The 20,081-nt window shown below is 43.7% G+C and overlaps 2 protein-coding genes across 2 annotated transcripts in view; one reads left to right on the top strand and one right to left on the bottom strand.

Annotated features, from left to right (window-relative positions):
- rps6kl1 (ribosomal protein S6 kinase-like 1) overlaps window positions 1-20,081 on the top strand; it is a 97,353-nt gene that overhangs the window by 13,556 nt on the left and 63,716 nt on the right. The gene's annotated exons all lie outside the window — the stretch shown is intronic.
- LOC140724732 (syncytin-2-like) lies at window positions 1,586-18,376 on the bottom strand. Its single transcript, XM_073039224.1, has 2 exons — window positions 18,361-18,376; window positions 1,586-3,251 (listed from the first exon to the last, which is right to left on the bottom strand). Exon 2 carries the CDS (start codon window positions 2,957-2,959, stop codon window positions 1,718-1,720), a length of 1,242 nt encoding a protein of 413 aa, XP_072895325.1. The 5' UTR covers window positions 2,960-3,251; window positions 18,361-18,376; the 3' UTR covers window positions 1,586-1,717.

Here is a 20,081-nt window from a genome sequence, read left to right on the forward strand (position 1 = left end):
AACCATACATCTTTGGAATGTGAGAGGAAACCAGAACATCCAGAGGAAACCCACACAGTCATGGGGAGACTGTATAAATTCCTTACAGATAGTGGTGGGAATTGAACCCAGATTGTACAGCTGGCTGGTGCTGTAACAAAGTAATGATAACTGCTATGCTACTGTGCTCCCCAGTTAAGGTAAAACTAAGCTGATAGTCAGCAAAGGAATATGGGCTCAGTAGGATCAACAAATATTCTAGAGTTTAAATTTACAGAGTAGAATGTTGGAGATTAGTCTAAAGAGCAAGAAAACATTGGCATCAGATATGTTGTAAAAGGGATGGGAAATGGTGATGTTACAGAAATGTTACTGGCAGGGTTTGTGATAGAAAGGACATGGGTTTAAAAGTTTGGAGTTCAAATAGGATGCTAAAGTTGCAACTGAAATGTGGTTTGGCTAAAAGAATTTGAATTTGAAAGCATGAGTAAGGACTTCACAATGAGAACCAAGGAATAAAATAAAAGCCATCTTACAGTCCTCATCTGGCAGGTTCCTCAGCTGTGAAAATTGCATGTAACTACTTTGACAAAATGGTATTGACCTTCCCCCCCCCCCCCCCAATGACAAAGCTGTCCTTATTTTTACATCCTTTAGTGAGAATATGTACAAGCAAGAGAGGACATGGTGCAACTGTAAAGAGGAAACTATGAAATTTTAGAGAGGAAATGGTTGAAATATGGAACGGAAAACAATTAATGAAAATGTCATTGACTACATAGAAAGCATAATAAACAAATCATACTGTTTTGAGTTAAAGAGAATGCAGTGCCAATGTTAAGGGATAGTGTCCTGTATGCATCTATTTCTTTTAGAACAATGACCCCCCCTCCCCTTTAGCACTAGATATTGATCTGTTGTCTGTGCATGTGCTGTTCTCTACGTGTGCACATCTTCTCTCTATCTCTGTCTCTCTCTATCACTCCTTCCACAATAAATTGGTGATGAGTACGAAACTGAATGTCAGAAAAATCATAAACTGCACCAACAATTACGGGATAAAACAGCGAGAGCTAAACAGCATGCAAACGCCAAAGCATCCGTGAATAACAGTGAAAGACGCACCGAACTTACAGTGAAAGTAATGTGACAATGGCTTCATTTGCGAAAGTTGATGAATTTGATAGTACTAATGAAGGCTGGGAGTCGTATATCAAGAGAGTTGAACTGTATTGTAATGCAAACAACGTGGAGGAGCAAAAGAAAGCCCCTGCATTTCTTAGAGTAGTGGGCCCAAGAACATACAGTCTCTTATGTAATTTAGTAATCCCTGCAAAGCCAGCAAGCAAGACCTTCGACAAAATTGTTACAATTTTACAAAATCACTTGAGCCCTAAACTGCTGGCAATAGCTGAGAGACTTAGATTTTATGAAAGGGACCAGTCAAAAGATGAAATCCTTTCTGAATACATTGCAGAACTGCCCAAATGTTCCCAGCACTGTGACTTTAGAGATGGACTTTCTGGTGTGTCAGAAACGAGCCACGCTCCCGAATAATGGCTTCAAGACAAATTCAAGGAAACAAAGTTTATTAACAGTTCTGCAGAGCTGGACCCCCTCAGAGAAGGGAACCCTGAACCTTACAGGGCAGCAGGTTTTATCCTTCTTCCTTACCACCCCTCCTCCCTGACTCGGGAGGTACATAGTCTTATCCCATTCCATATTTGGAGTTGTTTTTTTACACGTTTCTGTAAAACAATAGTCCATATCTCAGGACTTCAATGATTCCACAAACAGTTAATTTTGTCAAGGCTTCTGCATTCATAATTAGATCACACTTGTTTACAGACTTTAACCCAGACATAATTAAATCACAGTTGTCCCTAGACATAATTAAATCACATTTGTCCTTTGACTTTAACCCGGACCTGTCAGAAACGCACATCTTAATTTTGAATCTTACAATAAATACCACCCTTTTTCTTTTTAAGATGTGCGTTTCAGCTAGCATTTCTCTCACTCCCAGTGGACCCACTTTCTTCTTTAATAGCATAAGTTTTAGCTCGTTTGTCCCATGATGGGGTATCGCTACTGCCTGGAGCTGGAATATACTGCGCCTGATCAGTGTTCGTATACAAGGAATCAAACACGGCAAAAGTAAGAGAATCATTAGACCCCCGCCTGCTACAAGGAGAGCGGTACGCCACCAGCTCCCTCCTAGTAGCCCGTCTAGCCAACTCATGTTCCCCAGGGATCTCCAGGTTTGTACTGGCACGTGGGCCAGCTTCCGAATTTTGTCGGATATTTTTAACACGGCCTTTCCACTGTCGTCTATCTTAAGGCAACAGTTTGTAAGATTGAACTTCCCACATACCCCGCCTTCAGAGGCCAATAGGTAATCCACAGCCAGCCTGTTCTGGTATATTGCTGTTCGCATCTGGCTCTGCTGTTTTGCCAACAGCTCCAATGCCAGTGCAGTTTGATTGGTTATCACTTCCACCACCGCCTGCAGTCTAATGATTCGGTTTAACATGTAGACAGGAGTGCGATACCCCCACGACCCATCCTGGGCCCAGGTCGCTGGCCCATAGTATTCAATGATGCGAGCCGGTGGCCACTCATCACCCCACTCGCCCACCTTTATCTCCCGTGTTTCTCTCCTTAATGAATCAAACAGCTTAATTCCCAGCTTCCGGTCACCCTCCTGAGGCAGGAGGAAGAACTCCGGTCTTATGAGACCCAGGAAGCAAACACCCGCCCAGTCCCACGGTAGTTTGGTATACGCCTGATTACCGCAGATCCAGAATAACCCCTCCGGGGCAAATCCTCCTTTCTTTGCTTCCTTCCATACTTCCCTGACCCTGGGGACCCCTTCGTACAGATTCGTTCCGTTGCACTTGTCACATTTCCCTTCAATTTCCCCGACATATAGAATCAAATATATTACAGTCAATAATGTTACAGTCCACATAGAGTTCATTTTTGCTGCCTTTTTAGCCTCACCACCATCGGTTCTTCACCGGGAACACAGGTCCACTCAGTGCGGCTTTCGGGCTTCACCGGTCCTTTTACCCTGGATGCGTGTGTCCACCCTTTTTCTTTTGTCCGTACAGCCGCCTCTGTTGTTAGCAGGACCTGGAAAGGGCCTTCCCACTGTGGCTGTAACTTCTCCGGCTTCCAGGTCCTTACCAGAACCCAATCTCCAGGCACGATCTGATGTAAAGCAAAGTCGAGCGGCGGAGTCTGAGCCAAGAGACCCTTTTTCCGTAGTTCTGCAAAGGAACGGGACAGTGCCAGTAAATAGTCCCTTACAAAGATATCACCACCTTGTAGCGTGGGGTACCCTTCCACCTTATTCCAATATGGGAGTCCGAACAACATCTCATATGGGGATATTCCTATGTCCTTGCGGGGCGCTGTTCGTATTCTTAAAAGGGCAATAGGGAGACACTTAGTCCATGGTAGTTTGGTTTCTAACATCAACTTGGTCAGTTGTGCCTTTAGGGTGCTGTTCATTCGTTCTACTCTTCCCGAACTCTGGGGATGCCACGGGGTATGGTACTTCCATTCGATATCAAGTGCATCGCAAATTAACTGGTGCGTATCTCCTTCTTGGTACGTGGTAGTGACATTCCCGTTATTCCAGCTATCCTTTCTGGGGTAATGCATCGCTGTCCTTTACTGACCCGGTGTCCCAGATACCTTACTTCCTTTTCTACAAATTGTAACTTTTTCTTTGAGACCCGTAGCCCCTGCTTCCCCAGGAAGTTCAGAAGTCTGATGGTGTCTTCCTGCACCCCTTCCTGTGTTGGCCCGGATAGTAATAGATCGTCCACATACTGTAAAAGTTGGCTCTCTGGAGCACATTGGAATTCTGCTAGTACTTGCTCCAAGACCTGCCCAAATAGGTTAGGTGATTCGGTGAACCCCTGTGGCAGGACCGTCCACCGGAGTTGTCTTTTCCGCCCCGTCGTAGGATTTTCCCATTCGAACGCAAACATGTCACGACTGTTCTCTTCTAGCGGGCAACTCCAGAAGGCATCTTTTAGATCTATTACACTGAACCATTCATGGTCAGGGGAGATCTTACTCATCAGTGTGTAAGGGTTGGGCACTACCGGGTATCGGGTTTGGACTACTGCATTTAGGCCCCGCAGGTCTTGTACCATCAGATAAGTCCCATCTGGCTTTCGCACCGGGAGTATTGGGGTATTATACGGTGACATACATTCCTCCAGTAGTCCGTCAGCGATCAGTCCTTCAATCACCGGCTGCAGCCCTTTTCTTCCTTCCATTGAAATAGGGTACTGTTTTCTCCGTACTGGCGAACTGTTAGGTAATAGTGAGATTTGCAAGGGGGGACGTTCAAACCCCCCCCCGGTTCCCTTCCTGGTACCATACCTCCAGGCTTATTTTCCTATCGTCTTCTTCCCTGAGGGCAAACAGCTGTACCATTATCTTCCCGTTCCTGGGCACAGTCCCGATGCCTAGCCTGACTTGCAGATCCCGCCCGAGCAGGTTGAATCTCGCAGAGGGTAACAAAAGTAGGTCCTGTCCCGTTACCCTATCCTCATGTTCAATTTTCACGTTTTCTATAACAGGTACTTGTATTATTTTGCCTCCAATACCGGATACTCCCATTACCTTTGTTCCAGTTCGGGCGCCAGGAGGTATCTGGATTACGCTAGATCTTTCGGCACCCGAATCTACCATAAAGGTTGTATCTGACCCTTGGGGACCTACTTTTAAATTTACCAGGGGTTCCTGCCGATAATTCATCCCCAAGGGGTGGAACCCCCGACCTCCCTAGTCTTCATCTTCCATCATAGCGTACGAGCGCACTTCCCATCGGTATCTGGGGCACTCGCGCCTGAAGTGTCCTTCTTCGTTGCAGTGAAAACATCTTAAAGCCTTCCTTAGCCCTCCTCCTTGCTCCTGGCTACTACCTCGATCCAACCATGGTCCCCGTCTCTCTCTCTACTATCTGCGGTTACGTGTCGCACTGTCTGGACCATTATCCTTGCCGTCTTCTGCTTCTCTTCATCCCTTCTTACAAACACTTTCTGTGCCTCCCTAAGTAGTTCACTTAAGGGTTTAGTATTCCAATCTTCTAGTTTTTCCAGTTTTTTTTTTCTGGCCATGCTTTCGATACAAATTCAACACGAATCAGCTGTTGGCCAACCTCCGTCTCAGGGTCTTCGATTTGCGGAGCGGTAGGGGGCACATATAGGGCGGCAGGTGGTCGAGCACCTCCCATGTATTCTTTTTCTGTCCCCCTTCATTTATCGTTTTCAATTTATAACTATTTGTCGTTGGTAACCAGCATAGGGCATAATCACTTTCTTCGGGTTTAACGTTAGGTTTTGAATTCACGTACAGATTAAGGGCTTGTTGTACCCAATCCTCGCTAGGCCCGAACTTAGGCCATCACACAGCCGACCCTTGGATCGGCTGGCGGGACCAGAATTCACAGTACTGTATCATTTTTTCTTTGACTTCCCTTTTCGCCTCCCATAATCCCAATTTTCTAACATCCGTCCCAACGGACTATCAGGGGGTACCCAGGGGTATTTTTCATCATTGGCGCCTGGATTTCCTTTACCCTTTTCTCTCTTAGACCCCTTATTCCCCATCTCGAGGACTTGCTCGGTTCCAATCCACCCGCAGGCACCCCGTAATTCCACAATTCTCGTGCACTACGTCTCTGCAGGAATTTAATTTGAATGTGACCCACCTAGCTCGGTCACTCCTGTCCAATTCCGGAACCTGTATTCCCGCGATCGCCCAGGAATTCACCTGCAGGCACCCCGCAGTTCCACAATTCTCGTGTACTACGTCTCTACAGGAGAAATCACCTGCAGGAACCCCGCAGTTCCACGATTCTTGTGTACTACGTCTCTACAGGAATTCAATTTCTTACCTGGGTCCTGTGCACAGAAATTACTCGATCGCTCACTGTCTCAACTGCCTCGACAACCCCTCTTTGTTTCCTTGAGTCTGCCGGATATCACTCGCTCAAGCCGCGCGGGGCGACGTGCAAGGAATCAGGGACTGCCGAACTCGGCAGGGTGCACCTTCTCCGATGTCCTTCCTTGCCCCCCTCACGGCTGGAGTGTGGATCCCGGACGAGCGCCCCAAGTTGTCAGAAACGAGCCACGCTCCCGAATAATGGCTTCAAGACAAATTCAAGGAAACAAAGTTTATTAACAGTTCTGCAGAGCTGGGCCCCCTCAGAGAAGGGAACCCTGAACCTTACAGGGCAGCAGGTTTTATCCTTCTTCCTTACCACCCCTCCTCCCTGACTCGGGAGGTACATAGTCTTATCCCATTCCATATTTGGAGTTGTTTTTTTACACGTTTCTGTAAAACAATAGTCCATATCTCAGGACTTCAATGATTCCACAAACAGTTAATTTTGTCAAGGCTTCTGCATTCATAATTAGATCACACTTGTTTACAGACTTTAACCCAGACATAATTAAATCACAGTTGTCCCTAGACATAATTAAATCACATTTGTCCTTTGACTTTAACCCGGACTTGTCAGAAACGCACATCTTAATTTTGAATCTTACATGGTGCATTAAAGATTAGACTTGTAAAGCACCCAAAAGAGGCTACTGTTCGAAAGAGACCTAACCTTAGAATGGGCATTGACCATTGCAATATTATTAGAGACTACAGCAAAGGATGCAGCAGAACTACAGAAAAAGAAGTTAGGATGTAAAATGCACAAAATGTCCCTGAATGGTGCAAAAAGCCAAAAATGTTATTGATGTGGGAAATCCTCCCATGAGGCAAATGACTGTTGGCCCAAAGAAAAAGTCTGCATAAAGTGTCACAGACAAAATCACACAGAGAGGATATGCAAGGCAGACAAAAAGCACAACCAAGTTGAAAATCTCAAACACAAAACTAAATAAATGCATAAAGGTACCACAAAGTACCACTGCAGATGCTGGGGTCAAATCAACACGTACAAACAAGCTGGAGGAACTCAGCAGGTCGGGCAGCATCCGAGGAAATGAGCAGCCAATGTTTCGGGCTGAAACCCTTTGTCAGCACTGAAGAAGGAGGGGGCAGGGGCCCTATAAAGATGGTGGGGGAAGGAGAAGGCTGGTAGGTGCCAGGTAAAAAACCAGTAAGAGGAAAGATCAAGGGGTGGGGGAGGGGAAGCAGGGAGGGGATAGGCAGGAAAGGTGAAGAAGGAATGTTATGGGAAAGCACTATGGGTAGTAGAAGAAAGCAGAATCATGAGAGCGGTAATAGGCAGCTGGAAGAGGAGGCATAAAGTTACCAATTGTAAAACAGAATCAGACAACATAGTGTGACAAAGGTTAGCTGTAACGCCTAGAATTGCATAGTATTATTGAAGCAGATCACAAAATTATATGGCTCATAATAGATGTGTCTGGTATAAAACTGAAAATTGAACTAGACGCAGGGTCAGCTTTGTCTATAATTTCAGAGCTGACAGTTTTCTAAGATATTAGAGAAGACCTCAGTGATGCTAAAGACTTGTGCAGGCAAAAAAAAGTCTCCCAAAGGCAAACTGAAAGTAAATGTGATGTATAGAGGCCAAACACAACAGTTAGAGCTTGTAGTACCATTAACCAGAGATTGTCAGCTGCTTAATGACAATGAAGTGTTTCAGGAAGAGATTAGTAAACCCACTGGCATGAAGGCCAGAATTGAACTGAATGAATGAATGAACATCTGCCGGACGATGCTGAGGATGTTCTACGAGTCTGTGGTGGCCAGTGCTATCATGTTTGCTGTTGTGTGCTGGGGTAGCAGGCTGAGGGTAGCAGACACCAACAGAATCAACAACCTCATTCGTAAGGCCAGTGATGTTGTGGGGGTGGAACTGGACTCTCCGATGGTGGTGTCTGAAAAGAGGATGCTGTCCAATTTGCATGCCAACTTGGACAATGTCTCCCATCCACTCCATAATTATTTCCAAGATGGCAGTGCGACGCAGCTTGCAGCGGCCACTCTGGAGCTGATTATCTGTTATTTGTGAAATGGGGTGCCGTGCGCAATCATAATCGATTGAAAATGGACGTGGGAGCATGGAGGAACATCGGGAAATCTCCAGGAAGACCTTCTTCGTTGCTGCTGCTGCTGTGAGGTCCGGGACTCTGCTGGGAAGAACAGGCCCCCAGTCCTCGGGGTCGCGTTGCCGATGGCCGTTGGCGGGGCCGTCTTAATACGCTCGGCAGAGGATGTTGCTCGGAGTGTTGCTCGGAGAAGCTGTACTGGAGGGGATGGTCGGAGTCTCGGAGGTTCGACGGACTCGGAGTCCGCTGCGGTCAGGTCGCTTTCAGTGTGTGCTGTGTCTGCGAGGCTGGGTTCGACGGAGCTTTCATTGTGTGCTGCGTCTGCGACGCTGAGTTGGGCGGCACCGTGGAAGTCCATAGCGGGGGTATTCCCTTCTGCCACCGGCGTGTGATGGCGAGTCTGTCGGGACCCTGGGGAGTTGTGGAAAATGTGTGGTGATTTCTTTTGAACTTATAGTCCTTTAACATCTTTGGACTATTTTTACTGTACCCATGGTCTGATTTTTATCGATTATGCTATTGTTTGCACTGTTGTAACTATGTGTTGTAACTATTTGTTTTTGTGCAGGTTGTTTAGCTTTAGTTTTTGGTCTTGTTTTGTCTGGTGGATTTGGAGCTACTTTCCGGGCAACGCGCTAAGACGGTAGGGCGATATTAATACGCAGCAGCCTCTCCGGACTCTGGATTGGGGATTGCCAAACGTTTTGTGGATTTTCTGGTGTAGTCTGTTTTGTCATATGCTTTTGTGATATCATTCTGGAGGAACGTTGTCTCATTTTTTAACTGCATTGCATTTGTGGTTTCTTTATGACAATAAACTGAATCTGAATCTGAATAACGTACTGGTTAGGCACAGGACTACATTCAGCCAGAGACTCATTCCACTGAGATGCAACACTGAGCGTCATAGGAAGTCATTCCTCCCTGTGGCCATCAAACTTTACAAATCCTCCCTCGAAGAGTCAGACACCCTGAGCCAATACACTGGTCCTGGACTAATTTCCACTTGGAATAATTTACATTATTATTTAATTATTTATGGTTTTATATTGCTATATTTCTACACTATTCTTGGTTGGTGCGACTGTAACGAAACCCAATTTCCCTTAAGATCAATAAAGTATGTCTGTCTGTCTGAAACAACACCACCAAGATTCCAGTGCTTTGCACACTACGTCCTAAAGTGGATGCTAAACTGCAGGGCTTGGAGGCATCTGGCATTCTGTCTAACGCTGAGTGGAGCGATTGGGCTATGCCCATTGTCCCGATGATCAGGAAAGGGAAGGCTGGAACCATTCACATATGTAGGGATTTCAAGGTGAGAATCAATCCAGTGCTGTGTACAGTGCAATATCCCCTGCCACAAATAGAAGATATTTATGCATCTTTGGCAGGTGGGGAGAAGTTTTCAAAGGAAGGCTTGTGACAAGCCTATCTGCTAATGGCAGTTGAAGAGTCAAGCAGGGAGTTCCTCACAATCAAACTCACAAGAGACTGTTCCAGTATAATCATCTCATCTTTGGCATCCTATCAGCTCCAGCAATTTGGCAAAGATCAATGGACCAAGTGCTCCAAGATATCCCAGGAACTCAATGTTACCTTGATGACATTATCGTGACTAGCAAAAATGATGAAGAGCACCTCCAGAATCTTGGTAAAGTGCTTACCAGACTGAGTGAGTAAGGTCTGCACGCAAAGAGAGAAAAATGTGAGTTTTTCAAGAATGAAATGTCATGTTGTGGACATTTCATTGACAAGCATGGCTTACATAAGCCACAAGATTGAAGCTGTGCTACAGGCACCCAAACCGGAAAATGTGGCATACTTGAGCCTTGTAAACTACTACCACCGGTTTCTTTTAAGCATTGCCACAGTGTTACATCCATTGAACACTGTTACAGACAGGAGTAAAGTAGGAATGGTCAGAAAGATGTGAAAAAGCATTCAAGGAAACAAAGAGACTAATAACATATAACTGCTCATCCATTATGACTCATCCCTGTCCATCAAATTGGTGTGTGATGTGCCTCCTTATGGCATTGGAACTGTTTTGTCACACATTATCGAAATAGGGATCTGAACACCCAATTGCATTTGTTTCAAGATCACTGATAGCACAGAACACAACCACACACACACATCAACCGAGAGGCCTGTAGTCTAGTATTGTGAATTAAGAAGTTCCACCACTACTTCTACAGACAAAAGTTTCTGGTAGTGTCAGATCACCAGCCCTTTGTGTCTATTTTCAATCCCAGGAAGGAAATTCCAGTGGTGACTGCTACCCGGTTACAACATTGAACACTATTCCTAGGAGCCCACTCCTATGACATAGAGTTCAAGGGTATGAAACAACACAGCAACGCTGATGCTTGTCATGTCTTCCACTAGTGGCAACTGAAGAAGAAAAGTCTTTATACTGTGACCCAGCAGAATTTTTCTACACCGTGGTAGCTGTGTGGAACGAGCTTCCGGTAGAAGTGGTAGAGGCAGGTTCGGTATTGTCTTTTAAAGTAAAATTGGATAGGTATATGGACAGGATAAGGAATGGAGAGTTATGGGCTGAGTGCAGGTCGGTGGGACTAGGTGAGAGTAAGCATTCAGCACAGACTAGAAGGGCTGAGATGGCCTGTTTCCATGCTGTAATTGTTATATGTTTATATGGTAGGCCAGTTGCTGGTAACAAATTCCAAAATATAAAGGGAAATAACGAATGACCCGACATTGTCAAAATTCTATGAAATCAGCATGCAAGAATGGCCAGCTGATGGTAACCGTATATTTCCAGGATTCTCAGCAAGACAAGACCAACTGTTGGACCACTGATGTGTGGATCTCCTGTGGTTGATCCCTCTAAACTGCCCACCAAAGTATGAGAAAATCTGCATGAAGCACACCTAGGTACAGTCAAGATGAAGAGTATTGCCCGGAGCTACATGTAGTGGCTGGGAATAGATAAACAGATTGAAGACTTGACCAAAAGCTGTTTGAGATTCCAAAAAGTTCAAAATGCACACCTACAGGCACCATTACACCTGTGGGAATGAGTACATTTTGACTTTGCTGGGCCATTCATGGTCTCCATGCTCTTGATTGCTGTGGATGCTCATTCGAAGTGGCCACCTCAGTACAGACTGTCTCCACTCTGAGGACTATCATCACTAGAAATGGCTTACCAGTACAAATTGTGAGTGACAATGGACCACAATGCATGTCAGAAGAATCAGAAGAATTCCAACTGTTCATGAAGAAAAATGACATCAGGCACTTCAAGCTAGCTCCTCACCACCCAGCAATGAATGAGTTAGCTGAAAAGTTTATCCAAACTTTCAAGGAATCTATTAAAGTGACGGACAAGGAGGATATTTCCCTACAGCACAAGGTGAGCAACTTCCTTTTTGTGTATCAGAACTCTGTTCATGCAACAACAAATTAAACACCTGCAATGCTGTTGATGAACAGGAAAATGACATCTTGCGTAGATCTCCTGAAACCAGATCGATGGAGGGAAGTGCAGAATAAACAGTTCAGCCAGTTGCCACGTGAATCAGCAAAGAGCTTCAATATTGGACGAGAAGTTCCAGTGTATGATTACCAAGAAGACAAGTGGCCATCTGGTAGGGTAGCTACAAGAACTGGACCAGTGATGTACACAGTGGATGTTGGAGGTCAGACATGGAGATGTCATGTGGACCAGATACTGGCTGCTCAACCAAAGACCATACCTGAATCGACTGCATCCAACAAGATGGATGCATTACAGCCACCAAGCTTGCCTCTCAGTGATGATATCACTGACAACAATGTTACACTGGAAACTGAGAATCTTGTCTTAGACAAGACACGTACCAAACCTGATGCCACTCCATAGGTCCAGAGGCACTATCCTGAAAGAAAAAGAGCGCCACCCAAAAAACAGAACTTTTAGAACTATGAAGTTAGTTGTGGACTGTTACTGTGGAAACATGTTTATTTAGAAAATTGGTTTATGAAAGGGAATTTGAATGTTTTTTATATATACAGTTTAATGTTGCATTCATCTAAAGGGGAAGGAAGTGGAATGTCTGGATCTATTTCTTCTAGAGCAATGATCCCCTGCTCTTAGCCCAACATATTGTCTGTGCATGTGCTGTTGTCTACACATGTGCATTGTTCTCTCCCTTTCTCTCAAATTTGTGCTCACTTGGATTAAGATATTAAAAGTTATATAGACAGATTTGCTGATGACACAAAGGTAGCTGGGTAGGGAGATATGAAGAGCTTAATGCTGTGGAGCAAGAAATGTTCTTGCTCACAAGAATATTAATTCCATCGATATTGCACTTTCAGGGAGGATACAATAAGCCTATTTGCTTTAACTTTAGATCCACATACATTCTCTCTCTGATTGTCGAAAGCACTCTCAAACAAATTCAGAGATGGGGTAGGTCATACTCACCAATCCATACACTTTCAGCTGTCATTTCTTGACTAATGCAAAGAAAAAAGATGTATGATCACATTATACTGACATCACATTCCCAACATGATCATCTTTTGCTTGTAAATGTCTGTTGTGATGATCCAATATATAAAGTATTATTTTGTTTAGATAAGTCTTTGGTTACCATAGTGATGGTACCAGCAGGTCTGCTGTCTCCAGTTACCATATCCCTCATGAGGGCCTTCTGGTATCTCTTACTTGCCATATCTAGTGGGGTACATATGCAGTTTTTGTTTCCCTCTATGTTTTTTTAATGTAACCTGCAAGTTAATCTCTCTGTCCAACAGCTTTAATAAGAACTTCAGAACCCAAAGCTGGAATAGATCATTGGAACCTGCAAGATGGTTCTACTATTTCTTAAGAACATAGCTGACCACCTAGTTCAGTGCCATTTTCCAAAAATAGTCAAATCTCCACAGTCAGCTGCAGTAGAGAATTCCAAAGGTTCACTTCTTGGTAAAGAAATTTCTCCTTATCCCAGTCCTGAATGTTTTCCTCCTTAGCGAGAGAAAATGCCTTCCCCACTTGTAACTTGATAAAATCTATTCATTTTGTTAGATTTCATTGAGATCTCCTCATTCTTTAAGCCTTCAAAGAATACTTTATATAGGCATCTGTTAGTCTTGTGAGACCATGGATTTGCGCCTTGGAAGTTTTCCAGGGTGCAGGCCTGGGCAGGGTTGTATGGGAGACCAGCAGTTGCCCAAGCTGTAGGCCTTCCCCTCTCCACACCACCGATGTTGTCCAAGGGAAGGGCACTAGTACCCAAGCAGCTTGGCACCAGTGTCGTCGCAGAGCAATGTGTTGTTAAGTGCCTTGCTCAAGGACACAACACACTGCCTCAGTTGAGGCTCGAACCAGTGACCTTCAGATCACTAGACCGATGCCTTATCCACTAGGCAACGCGCCAACGCAAAGAATACAGTCCCAGTCTAGTCACCTTGCTTTCTATAGCATTTCTGCCATTCCTGAAACTAGTCTAGTGAATCTTCACTTGCGACCATCTGGTGTAGAAAAAATATTCCCTCCAAAGTCAGTGCCTATCAGTCTCACCGTTGTAAAAATGCTCACTTTTTCTATAACATCAAATTGGATAACTTCACTTTTTTCCACATTGTATTCCACCTGTTATTGTTTTGTCCGTATGTCCCTTGAAGCCTCTTTACGTCCTTCTCTGCATTTAGTTTATTAACATTAACAAACTTGGAGATGTGATATTTGGTCGTCTCTGTTGATACAGATTGTGAAAAGCTCGGACCCAAGCACTAATCCCCAGAGAATCAAGCTAGTCTTAGCCTGCCAACTTGAGAATAAAGCATTTATTTCCAATCTTTGGTTTATGCTGAGTCATAATATTCTTGCTATGGTCACAAACACAAGAAAATCTGCAGATGTTGGAAATCCAAGCATTGCGCAAAATGCTGGAGGAACTCAGCAAGCCAGGCAGCATCTATGGAAAAGAATTCTGATTACCGGTCTCAGCCCTAAACAACAACTATTTACCCTTTTCCATAGATACTGCCTGGTCTGCTGATTTCCTCCAGCATTTTGTGTGTGATTCTTGTTATGGTGTACTGTTATTACATTCTGTAACATTGATATAAAGTCAACAAGGTGGTAGTCCCCTGTTTTCTCTCTCTCCCTATCCTCTAATCTATATACAATTCAAAAACCCTACTGAACCTTGAAAGATGTTACCTGGATTATCTCCAAACACATCTTCAAAATTCTGGATGCATGTCGATGGTTCTCTGGGATTCATCACTTTTCTAGTTCATCAACTTGTCCTGTACTTTTTTTATTACATTACATAATTAATTCCTTCAATTCCTCATTCTTACAGTCCTTATTTCTTGAATACGCCTGGAATGTTTTTCTTTGAGAGTGCATACAAGATTATTTTATAAATTCATCTACTATTTCCTTATTTCCTATTTTAAATTTTCAGTAAAATAAAAAAAATTACTGCGAAGGCTGGAAGTGAGAAACTTTTTCTGTTCTGGGCCCGCACTTGCTGTTTTTTTTTCTTTGTACTTATGAAAGCTCTTTCAACCCATGTTTACACTTCTCAGTGGTCTAGACCCATATTCTCTTCTTCCATATAATGGATTTATAATCCATATTAGTATCTAAACTATCCCCTGAGACAAAGGTAGAAATGTTAGTAAAAGGAAGGCAGCTATCACAAATAAAGCATGTGAATGTGAAAGCAAGGTGGAGTTAACCACAGAAGCAGCAAAAAGTTTGATTCAAGCACTGGAACCTGCCCAATACATTTATCAATTTGATGGAAAAAGAATTGAGGGAAGGGGGCTGGACAGTGTTGAAACAAGCATTGTTCATGTTTCCTATAGCTGCACACCACTGTTGTAATGCATTGTTATTTGAGTTATTGTCACCTTCCTGTCAGCTTGAACCATTCAGTCTAACCTTTCTCCTTTGACCTCACTCATTAACAAGGCTATTGGATATTTTGTTTTTAATTTGAAGCACCATTTTCTGAGGAAATCACCAGTTTCTGAGATACTCAAACCACCCTGTCTAGCACCAACAATCATCATCTCCACCCACCTGCCTTTTCCACGTGACCGTTAGTTCCCCTACTATGCAAAAATCTATCCAACCTTGTTTTAAATATATTTACTGTGGTAGCCTCCACTGCTTCATTGGGCAGAGAATTCCACAGATTCACCACTCTTTGGGAAAAGCAGTTCCTCCTCATCTTCATCCTAAATTTACTCCCCAGAATCTTGAGGCTATGTCCCCTGGTTCTGGTCTCACCTACCAGTGGAAAGAACTTTCCTGCCTCTAATCTATTCCTTTCATAATTTTGTATGTTTCTATAAGATCTCCTCTCACCCTTCTGAAATCCAGCGAGTACAGTCACAGGCGAATCAATCTCTCCTCATCTCTGGAATCAACCTGGTGAACCACCTCTACACTGCTTCCAAAGCCAGTATATCCTTCCTCAAGTAAGGAGACCAGAACTGCATGCAGTACTCCAGATGTGGCCTCACCAGTACCCTGTACAGTTGTGGCATAACCTCCCTGCTCTTAATTTCAATCCCTCTAGCAATGGAGACCAACATGCCATTTGCCTTCTTAATAGTCTGCTGCACCTGCAAACCAACCTGTTTGCAATCCATGCACAAGCACTTCCAGGTCCTTCTGCACAGCAGAAAGCTGCAATCTTTCTTTGAAAACTACATACAGCCTTCACACCTCCTGATTCACATCCACACCTCAGACATCCAAATGAATTTTAATCAGTATTGTCTGGACGGGGATTCACAGCTTTTAGGAACCCATTGTTCAGAGCTGCACTCCAAATTAAATGCACAATACATTTTCAGATGTGAAGACTGATAGCCAAAGTCAATTGTTAAATGTTTATGTCCTAAGCCCAAAAATCACTCTAACAGTTCTTCAAACAGGACCTGCCTTTGCTGAATCCATGTTGCGTCTGCCTAATGGTTCTGGTTGTTTCCAGATGCCTCGCTATTTCTTCTTTAATGATGGCTTAAACATTTTTCCCAACCTATACCTTGCTCTTCCATCTTGGAAATCACCCAAGCCATTTTCAGTTTCATTGTCAGATTTTGATGCACACGTCCTTGGACAGCAGGGTCAAAAATATATCCAATGTCGCCATCATCCTGATGACCAGCTTCATGTGTGGTTGCATCAGGTTGTGAGTAGAATTTCAGTACTATCTGTCCCCAGTGTTGCAAAGAATGGCATGGTCCAGTTGCCCTGATATGTCCCACTCAGCTGGACATTGCTGCACTACCTGTCCTTTGTGGAAAAGTTCTCCCTGATCAAGACCTTTGACGAGTCCATCAGGCAGTGGTTAGCATGGAAAATCAAGCAGATCCCCAGGAGAAGAACTTGATGGACACAGTGGGGTGGTTCTCTGAGCAGAATGCCTCATTGCCAGATCTCACCAAAAGGCAGCAACACCTTGCCTGGCTGGCAATGAGAGAGGCCCTCCCAGTCAGATTCTTTATGCACTGTGTACTGCCCACTGGATGATTGTAGTGGGTACGAGATGGTTGCTCAATTCATTGCAGATTGTGGATTTGCAAAGAGGGTATGGAGAAAGTTGGAAGGGCCTGTCATGGTTCATCTCGAGCAGGTATGTGACTAAGGACTCTCTGATCTATGGGTTGTTCCCAGAGACACACACATATGGATATCAACTGCTGCTGGAAAATCATCAGCTTGGTGAAAGACACCCTTTCGTCTTCTGAAAACTTGTTGGCCTGCTTGCCCTTTGAGATGTCCATAGAGCAGGGATTCCCAACCAGGCATCCATGGACCCCTCAGTAATGGTGGGGGTCCATGCCATAAAAAATGTTGGGAACCCCTACCATAGAAGAATGCTGCTGTTTGGCACATTCTGGGCAGCAGGAGTATATCCTGAGGGACACATTGCAACCACTGCAAAGGCTCAGTGGGGAAGGACCACAGTATAGGGTTCTTCTGCTACTGGACAGAGAGGTTCTGGGTTGGGTGAGGAAGCCTTTCTATTATTTTAATAGTGTATCTCCCCAGGGGACCACACGAGTGGCAACAATTCTAGTTGTCTTAAGGAATGTTATAAAATATTCCTTTATGCTTGAACGATGAATGTAAGAATGTAAAGGCAATGCACGGTTTATTTTTGTAGATATGCCTTATTATGAATAAAGTTTATTTTGGTTCTTAAAAATTAACAATGATTTATATTCTTTAAACAGATCAAACTCTAGTCTGTCCATTCTACCTTTTATTTATATATTGTTCTCACTGATGCCCAGGTAACACATAGCACAAACAGCTGAAACTGATACTCTTACATATTTAGGGAAGTCTCTTTACACTTCCCATCTTGCTCGAGGTGTTAGCTACATCTTATTGGACTGAGCTCCGGCATTTTGTGTGTCTTGCTCTGTAAATTTTATTTTTTTTAGATTATTATCACAACTCTGTTCTGCATGCTATCCATATAGATTATTTCATCACATCGGTGTTTTGAGTCGGTACAGGAGAAAAGCAATAGCAGAATGAAGTGTTAAAATTACAGTGAAAGTGCAGGTAGATAGCAATGTACAAGGTTGTACAATACTGTGCAAAAGACTTAGGCACCCTAGCTATATATACAGTATATATATGTGCCTAACAGTTTTGCACAGTACTGTAACAAGGTAGATAGAGTCTGAGTACATTTTATTGTATTAGGAGACATTCAATAGTGTGAGAGAAGCTGGTGCTTGAGTCTGGTGGTACATGCTGCTAGGGTCATTCAGGGGTTATGAAATTATGCATAGCATTTTTATTGATTAACTAAAAGGAGAAGCAGAATCAGGCAAAAGAATGTTCAGTTTTTAACTTCCAACTAGTGAACCCTGTCATTGAAATTACACAGGGAAAGACAATAGATGAATGTTGCTAAACACAAGAGATTCTGCAGATGCTGGAAATTTTGAGGAATACACAAAGTGATGGAGGAAACCAACAGGTCAGGCAGCATCTGTGGAGGGGAATAAACAGTTGACATTTTGGGCTGAGTCTATTCATCAGGACTGATGAATGTTCCTGCTACTAGCACTCTGTTAAAGGTGTATCACTGCTCAGGCGAGATGTTTTGTCACTTAACCTGGTTAGTTGTTTATTCATGGAGTCATGAATATGCTCAGTACTTGTAACAAAAGGGTGTCTGGCTTTTGGAATTGTTAGATAGATAGATAAATACTTTATTGGTTCCAAAGAAAATTACTGTGTCACAGTAGCATAACAAGTGCACAGATATACAAATATTAGGAGAAAAGTAAGAACGAATAATAAAAAATAAGTTACCTCAAACAGTCCAATAGGAGAAGGTCATCACTTTCCCAACTATAGGTTGATGCATTATAGTGCCTAATGACTGAGTGTAAAAATGACCTCATATAGTGCTCTTTGACACCGTTGTTGAATATTCAAAGCAGTCCTGCTAGTTGGGATGTGCTACCAATGTAAATAAGTAATTCTGCAAATTTACCTGACAATTTTCCAAATGTTAAAGTTAAATTGGTGATTGTAGCAATTGAAGCTGCAGTTAATTGTTCATTGCCATTTTATGTCGAAGAAGTATAAAACATCCTGTCAGGAGAATGTAACTCTCTTGGATTCCCCTGGACATTCTGTCTCCTGGAGGTTCACTGTGTGAATAAACACTTCTATATTTCCCAGTTACAACTTCCATGTGACTCATTTTTAGTTCAGTCACAAGATCTGCTTTCAAGCTTTTGTATTTTTTGCCCAGTGGGAGGGGGGGAAAAGAAAGTGAGTCCAGAGTGTGTGAAGTCTTTGATTTTGTTGGCTGCTTTAGAGAGGTAGTGCAAAGGGTAGAGAGTCCATGGAGGAGAGGCTGGCTTCTGTGATGTGCCGAGTCATGTCTAGAATTCTCAGAATCAGGTTTATATCACTGGCATATATTGTGAAATTTGCCATCTTTGCAGCAGCTGTACCATGCAATAGTTCAATGGTTCAATTTAGTATCGGAGAATGTATACAGTACACAAACCTGAAATACTTACTCTTAATAGACATCCACGAAACAGAAAAAATCCAAAGAATGACAGAAATGTTAGAATCCCAGAGCCACCCTCCCCCCATGCACACACAGCAGCAAAAGCATCAATCCTCCCCCCACTTGCTCCAATAAAAGCATCACCCCCCACCATCCACCACGAAAGCACCAGCAATGCCCCCCCAGAGACCATGATCTAGAGCCCATCAAAAACTACTGCTCATCTCAAGACTTCAACATCTCAGACAGTCTCTCTCTCTCTCTCTCTCTCCCTCTCTCCCTCTCTCCCTCTCTCCCTCTCTCCCTCTCTCTCCCTCCCACAGTGAGAGGGGAGATCAACAGTTCGCAGTTTCAATGTTATAATTTGCTGTGTCGCTTCTATGTGCCCCCACATCAATTTGAGGGCCAACAGATTCTCGCTCCCCATCGCGAGAGAGAGAGAGATTGGTTGAGTGCAGAGGCCTTCTTTAGACAGCAATGTTTTCCACGTGCCTCCTGCCTCAATGTTTCAATCTCCTATGATGCTTCAGTTGGCAACACTAGCGAGAAATTGGGTCATCCACAGGACTGCAGCCCAAAGGTACGCATCTATCAGGACACATCTGGTGATATTGAATGCCAGGCTGCTGGGTGAGTTCTGAGACCGAGAACCCACCTCCCCCCCACCCCCCTTGAAGAACTGTAGATCACGGACTCGGGCAAGACCTCAGCCACCTTGAAAAAGAAAGAAAGGAGACATGTGAAGAGGAGAATTAAACTGTTTCAAAGATGAACTGGAAGAAGTCACCGCCCAGGTCCACAAAAATCTCTGGTGCCATCTTTAACTCCTCCCACTCCCAATACATAATAATAGATTACAGTAAAAAAAAAGGAATATATATATTGAGCATGTGCCTTCAGGCTTCTGTACATCTATCTTGATGGTAGCAATGATTAAAGGATATGTCCTGGGTGATGGGGGGGGGGGGGGGGGTGGTCCTTAATGATGGATGTCACCTTTTTGAGG

Source organism: Hemitrygon akajei, chromosome 3, assembly GCF_048418815.1.
Source record: "Hemitrygon akajei chromosome 3, sHemAka1.3, whole genome shotgun sequence".
Taxonomy (NCBI): Eukaryota; Metazoa; Chordata; class Chondrichthyes; order Myliobatiformes; family Dasyatidae; genus Hemitrygon; species Hemitrygon akajei.

Excerpts from the sequence above, each read along its gene's own strand:
- LOC140724732 (XM_073039224.1), bottom strand. The coding sequence starts at position 2,959 with ATGAACTCTATGTGGACTGTAACATTATTGACTGTAATATATTTGATT.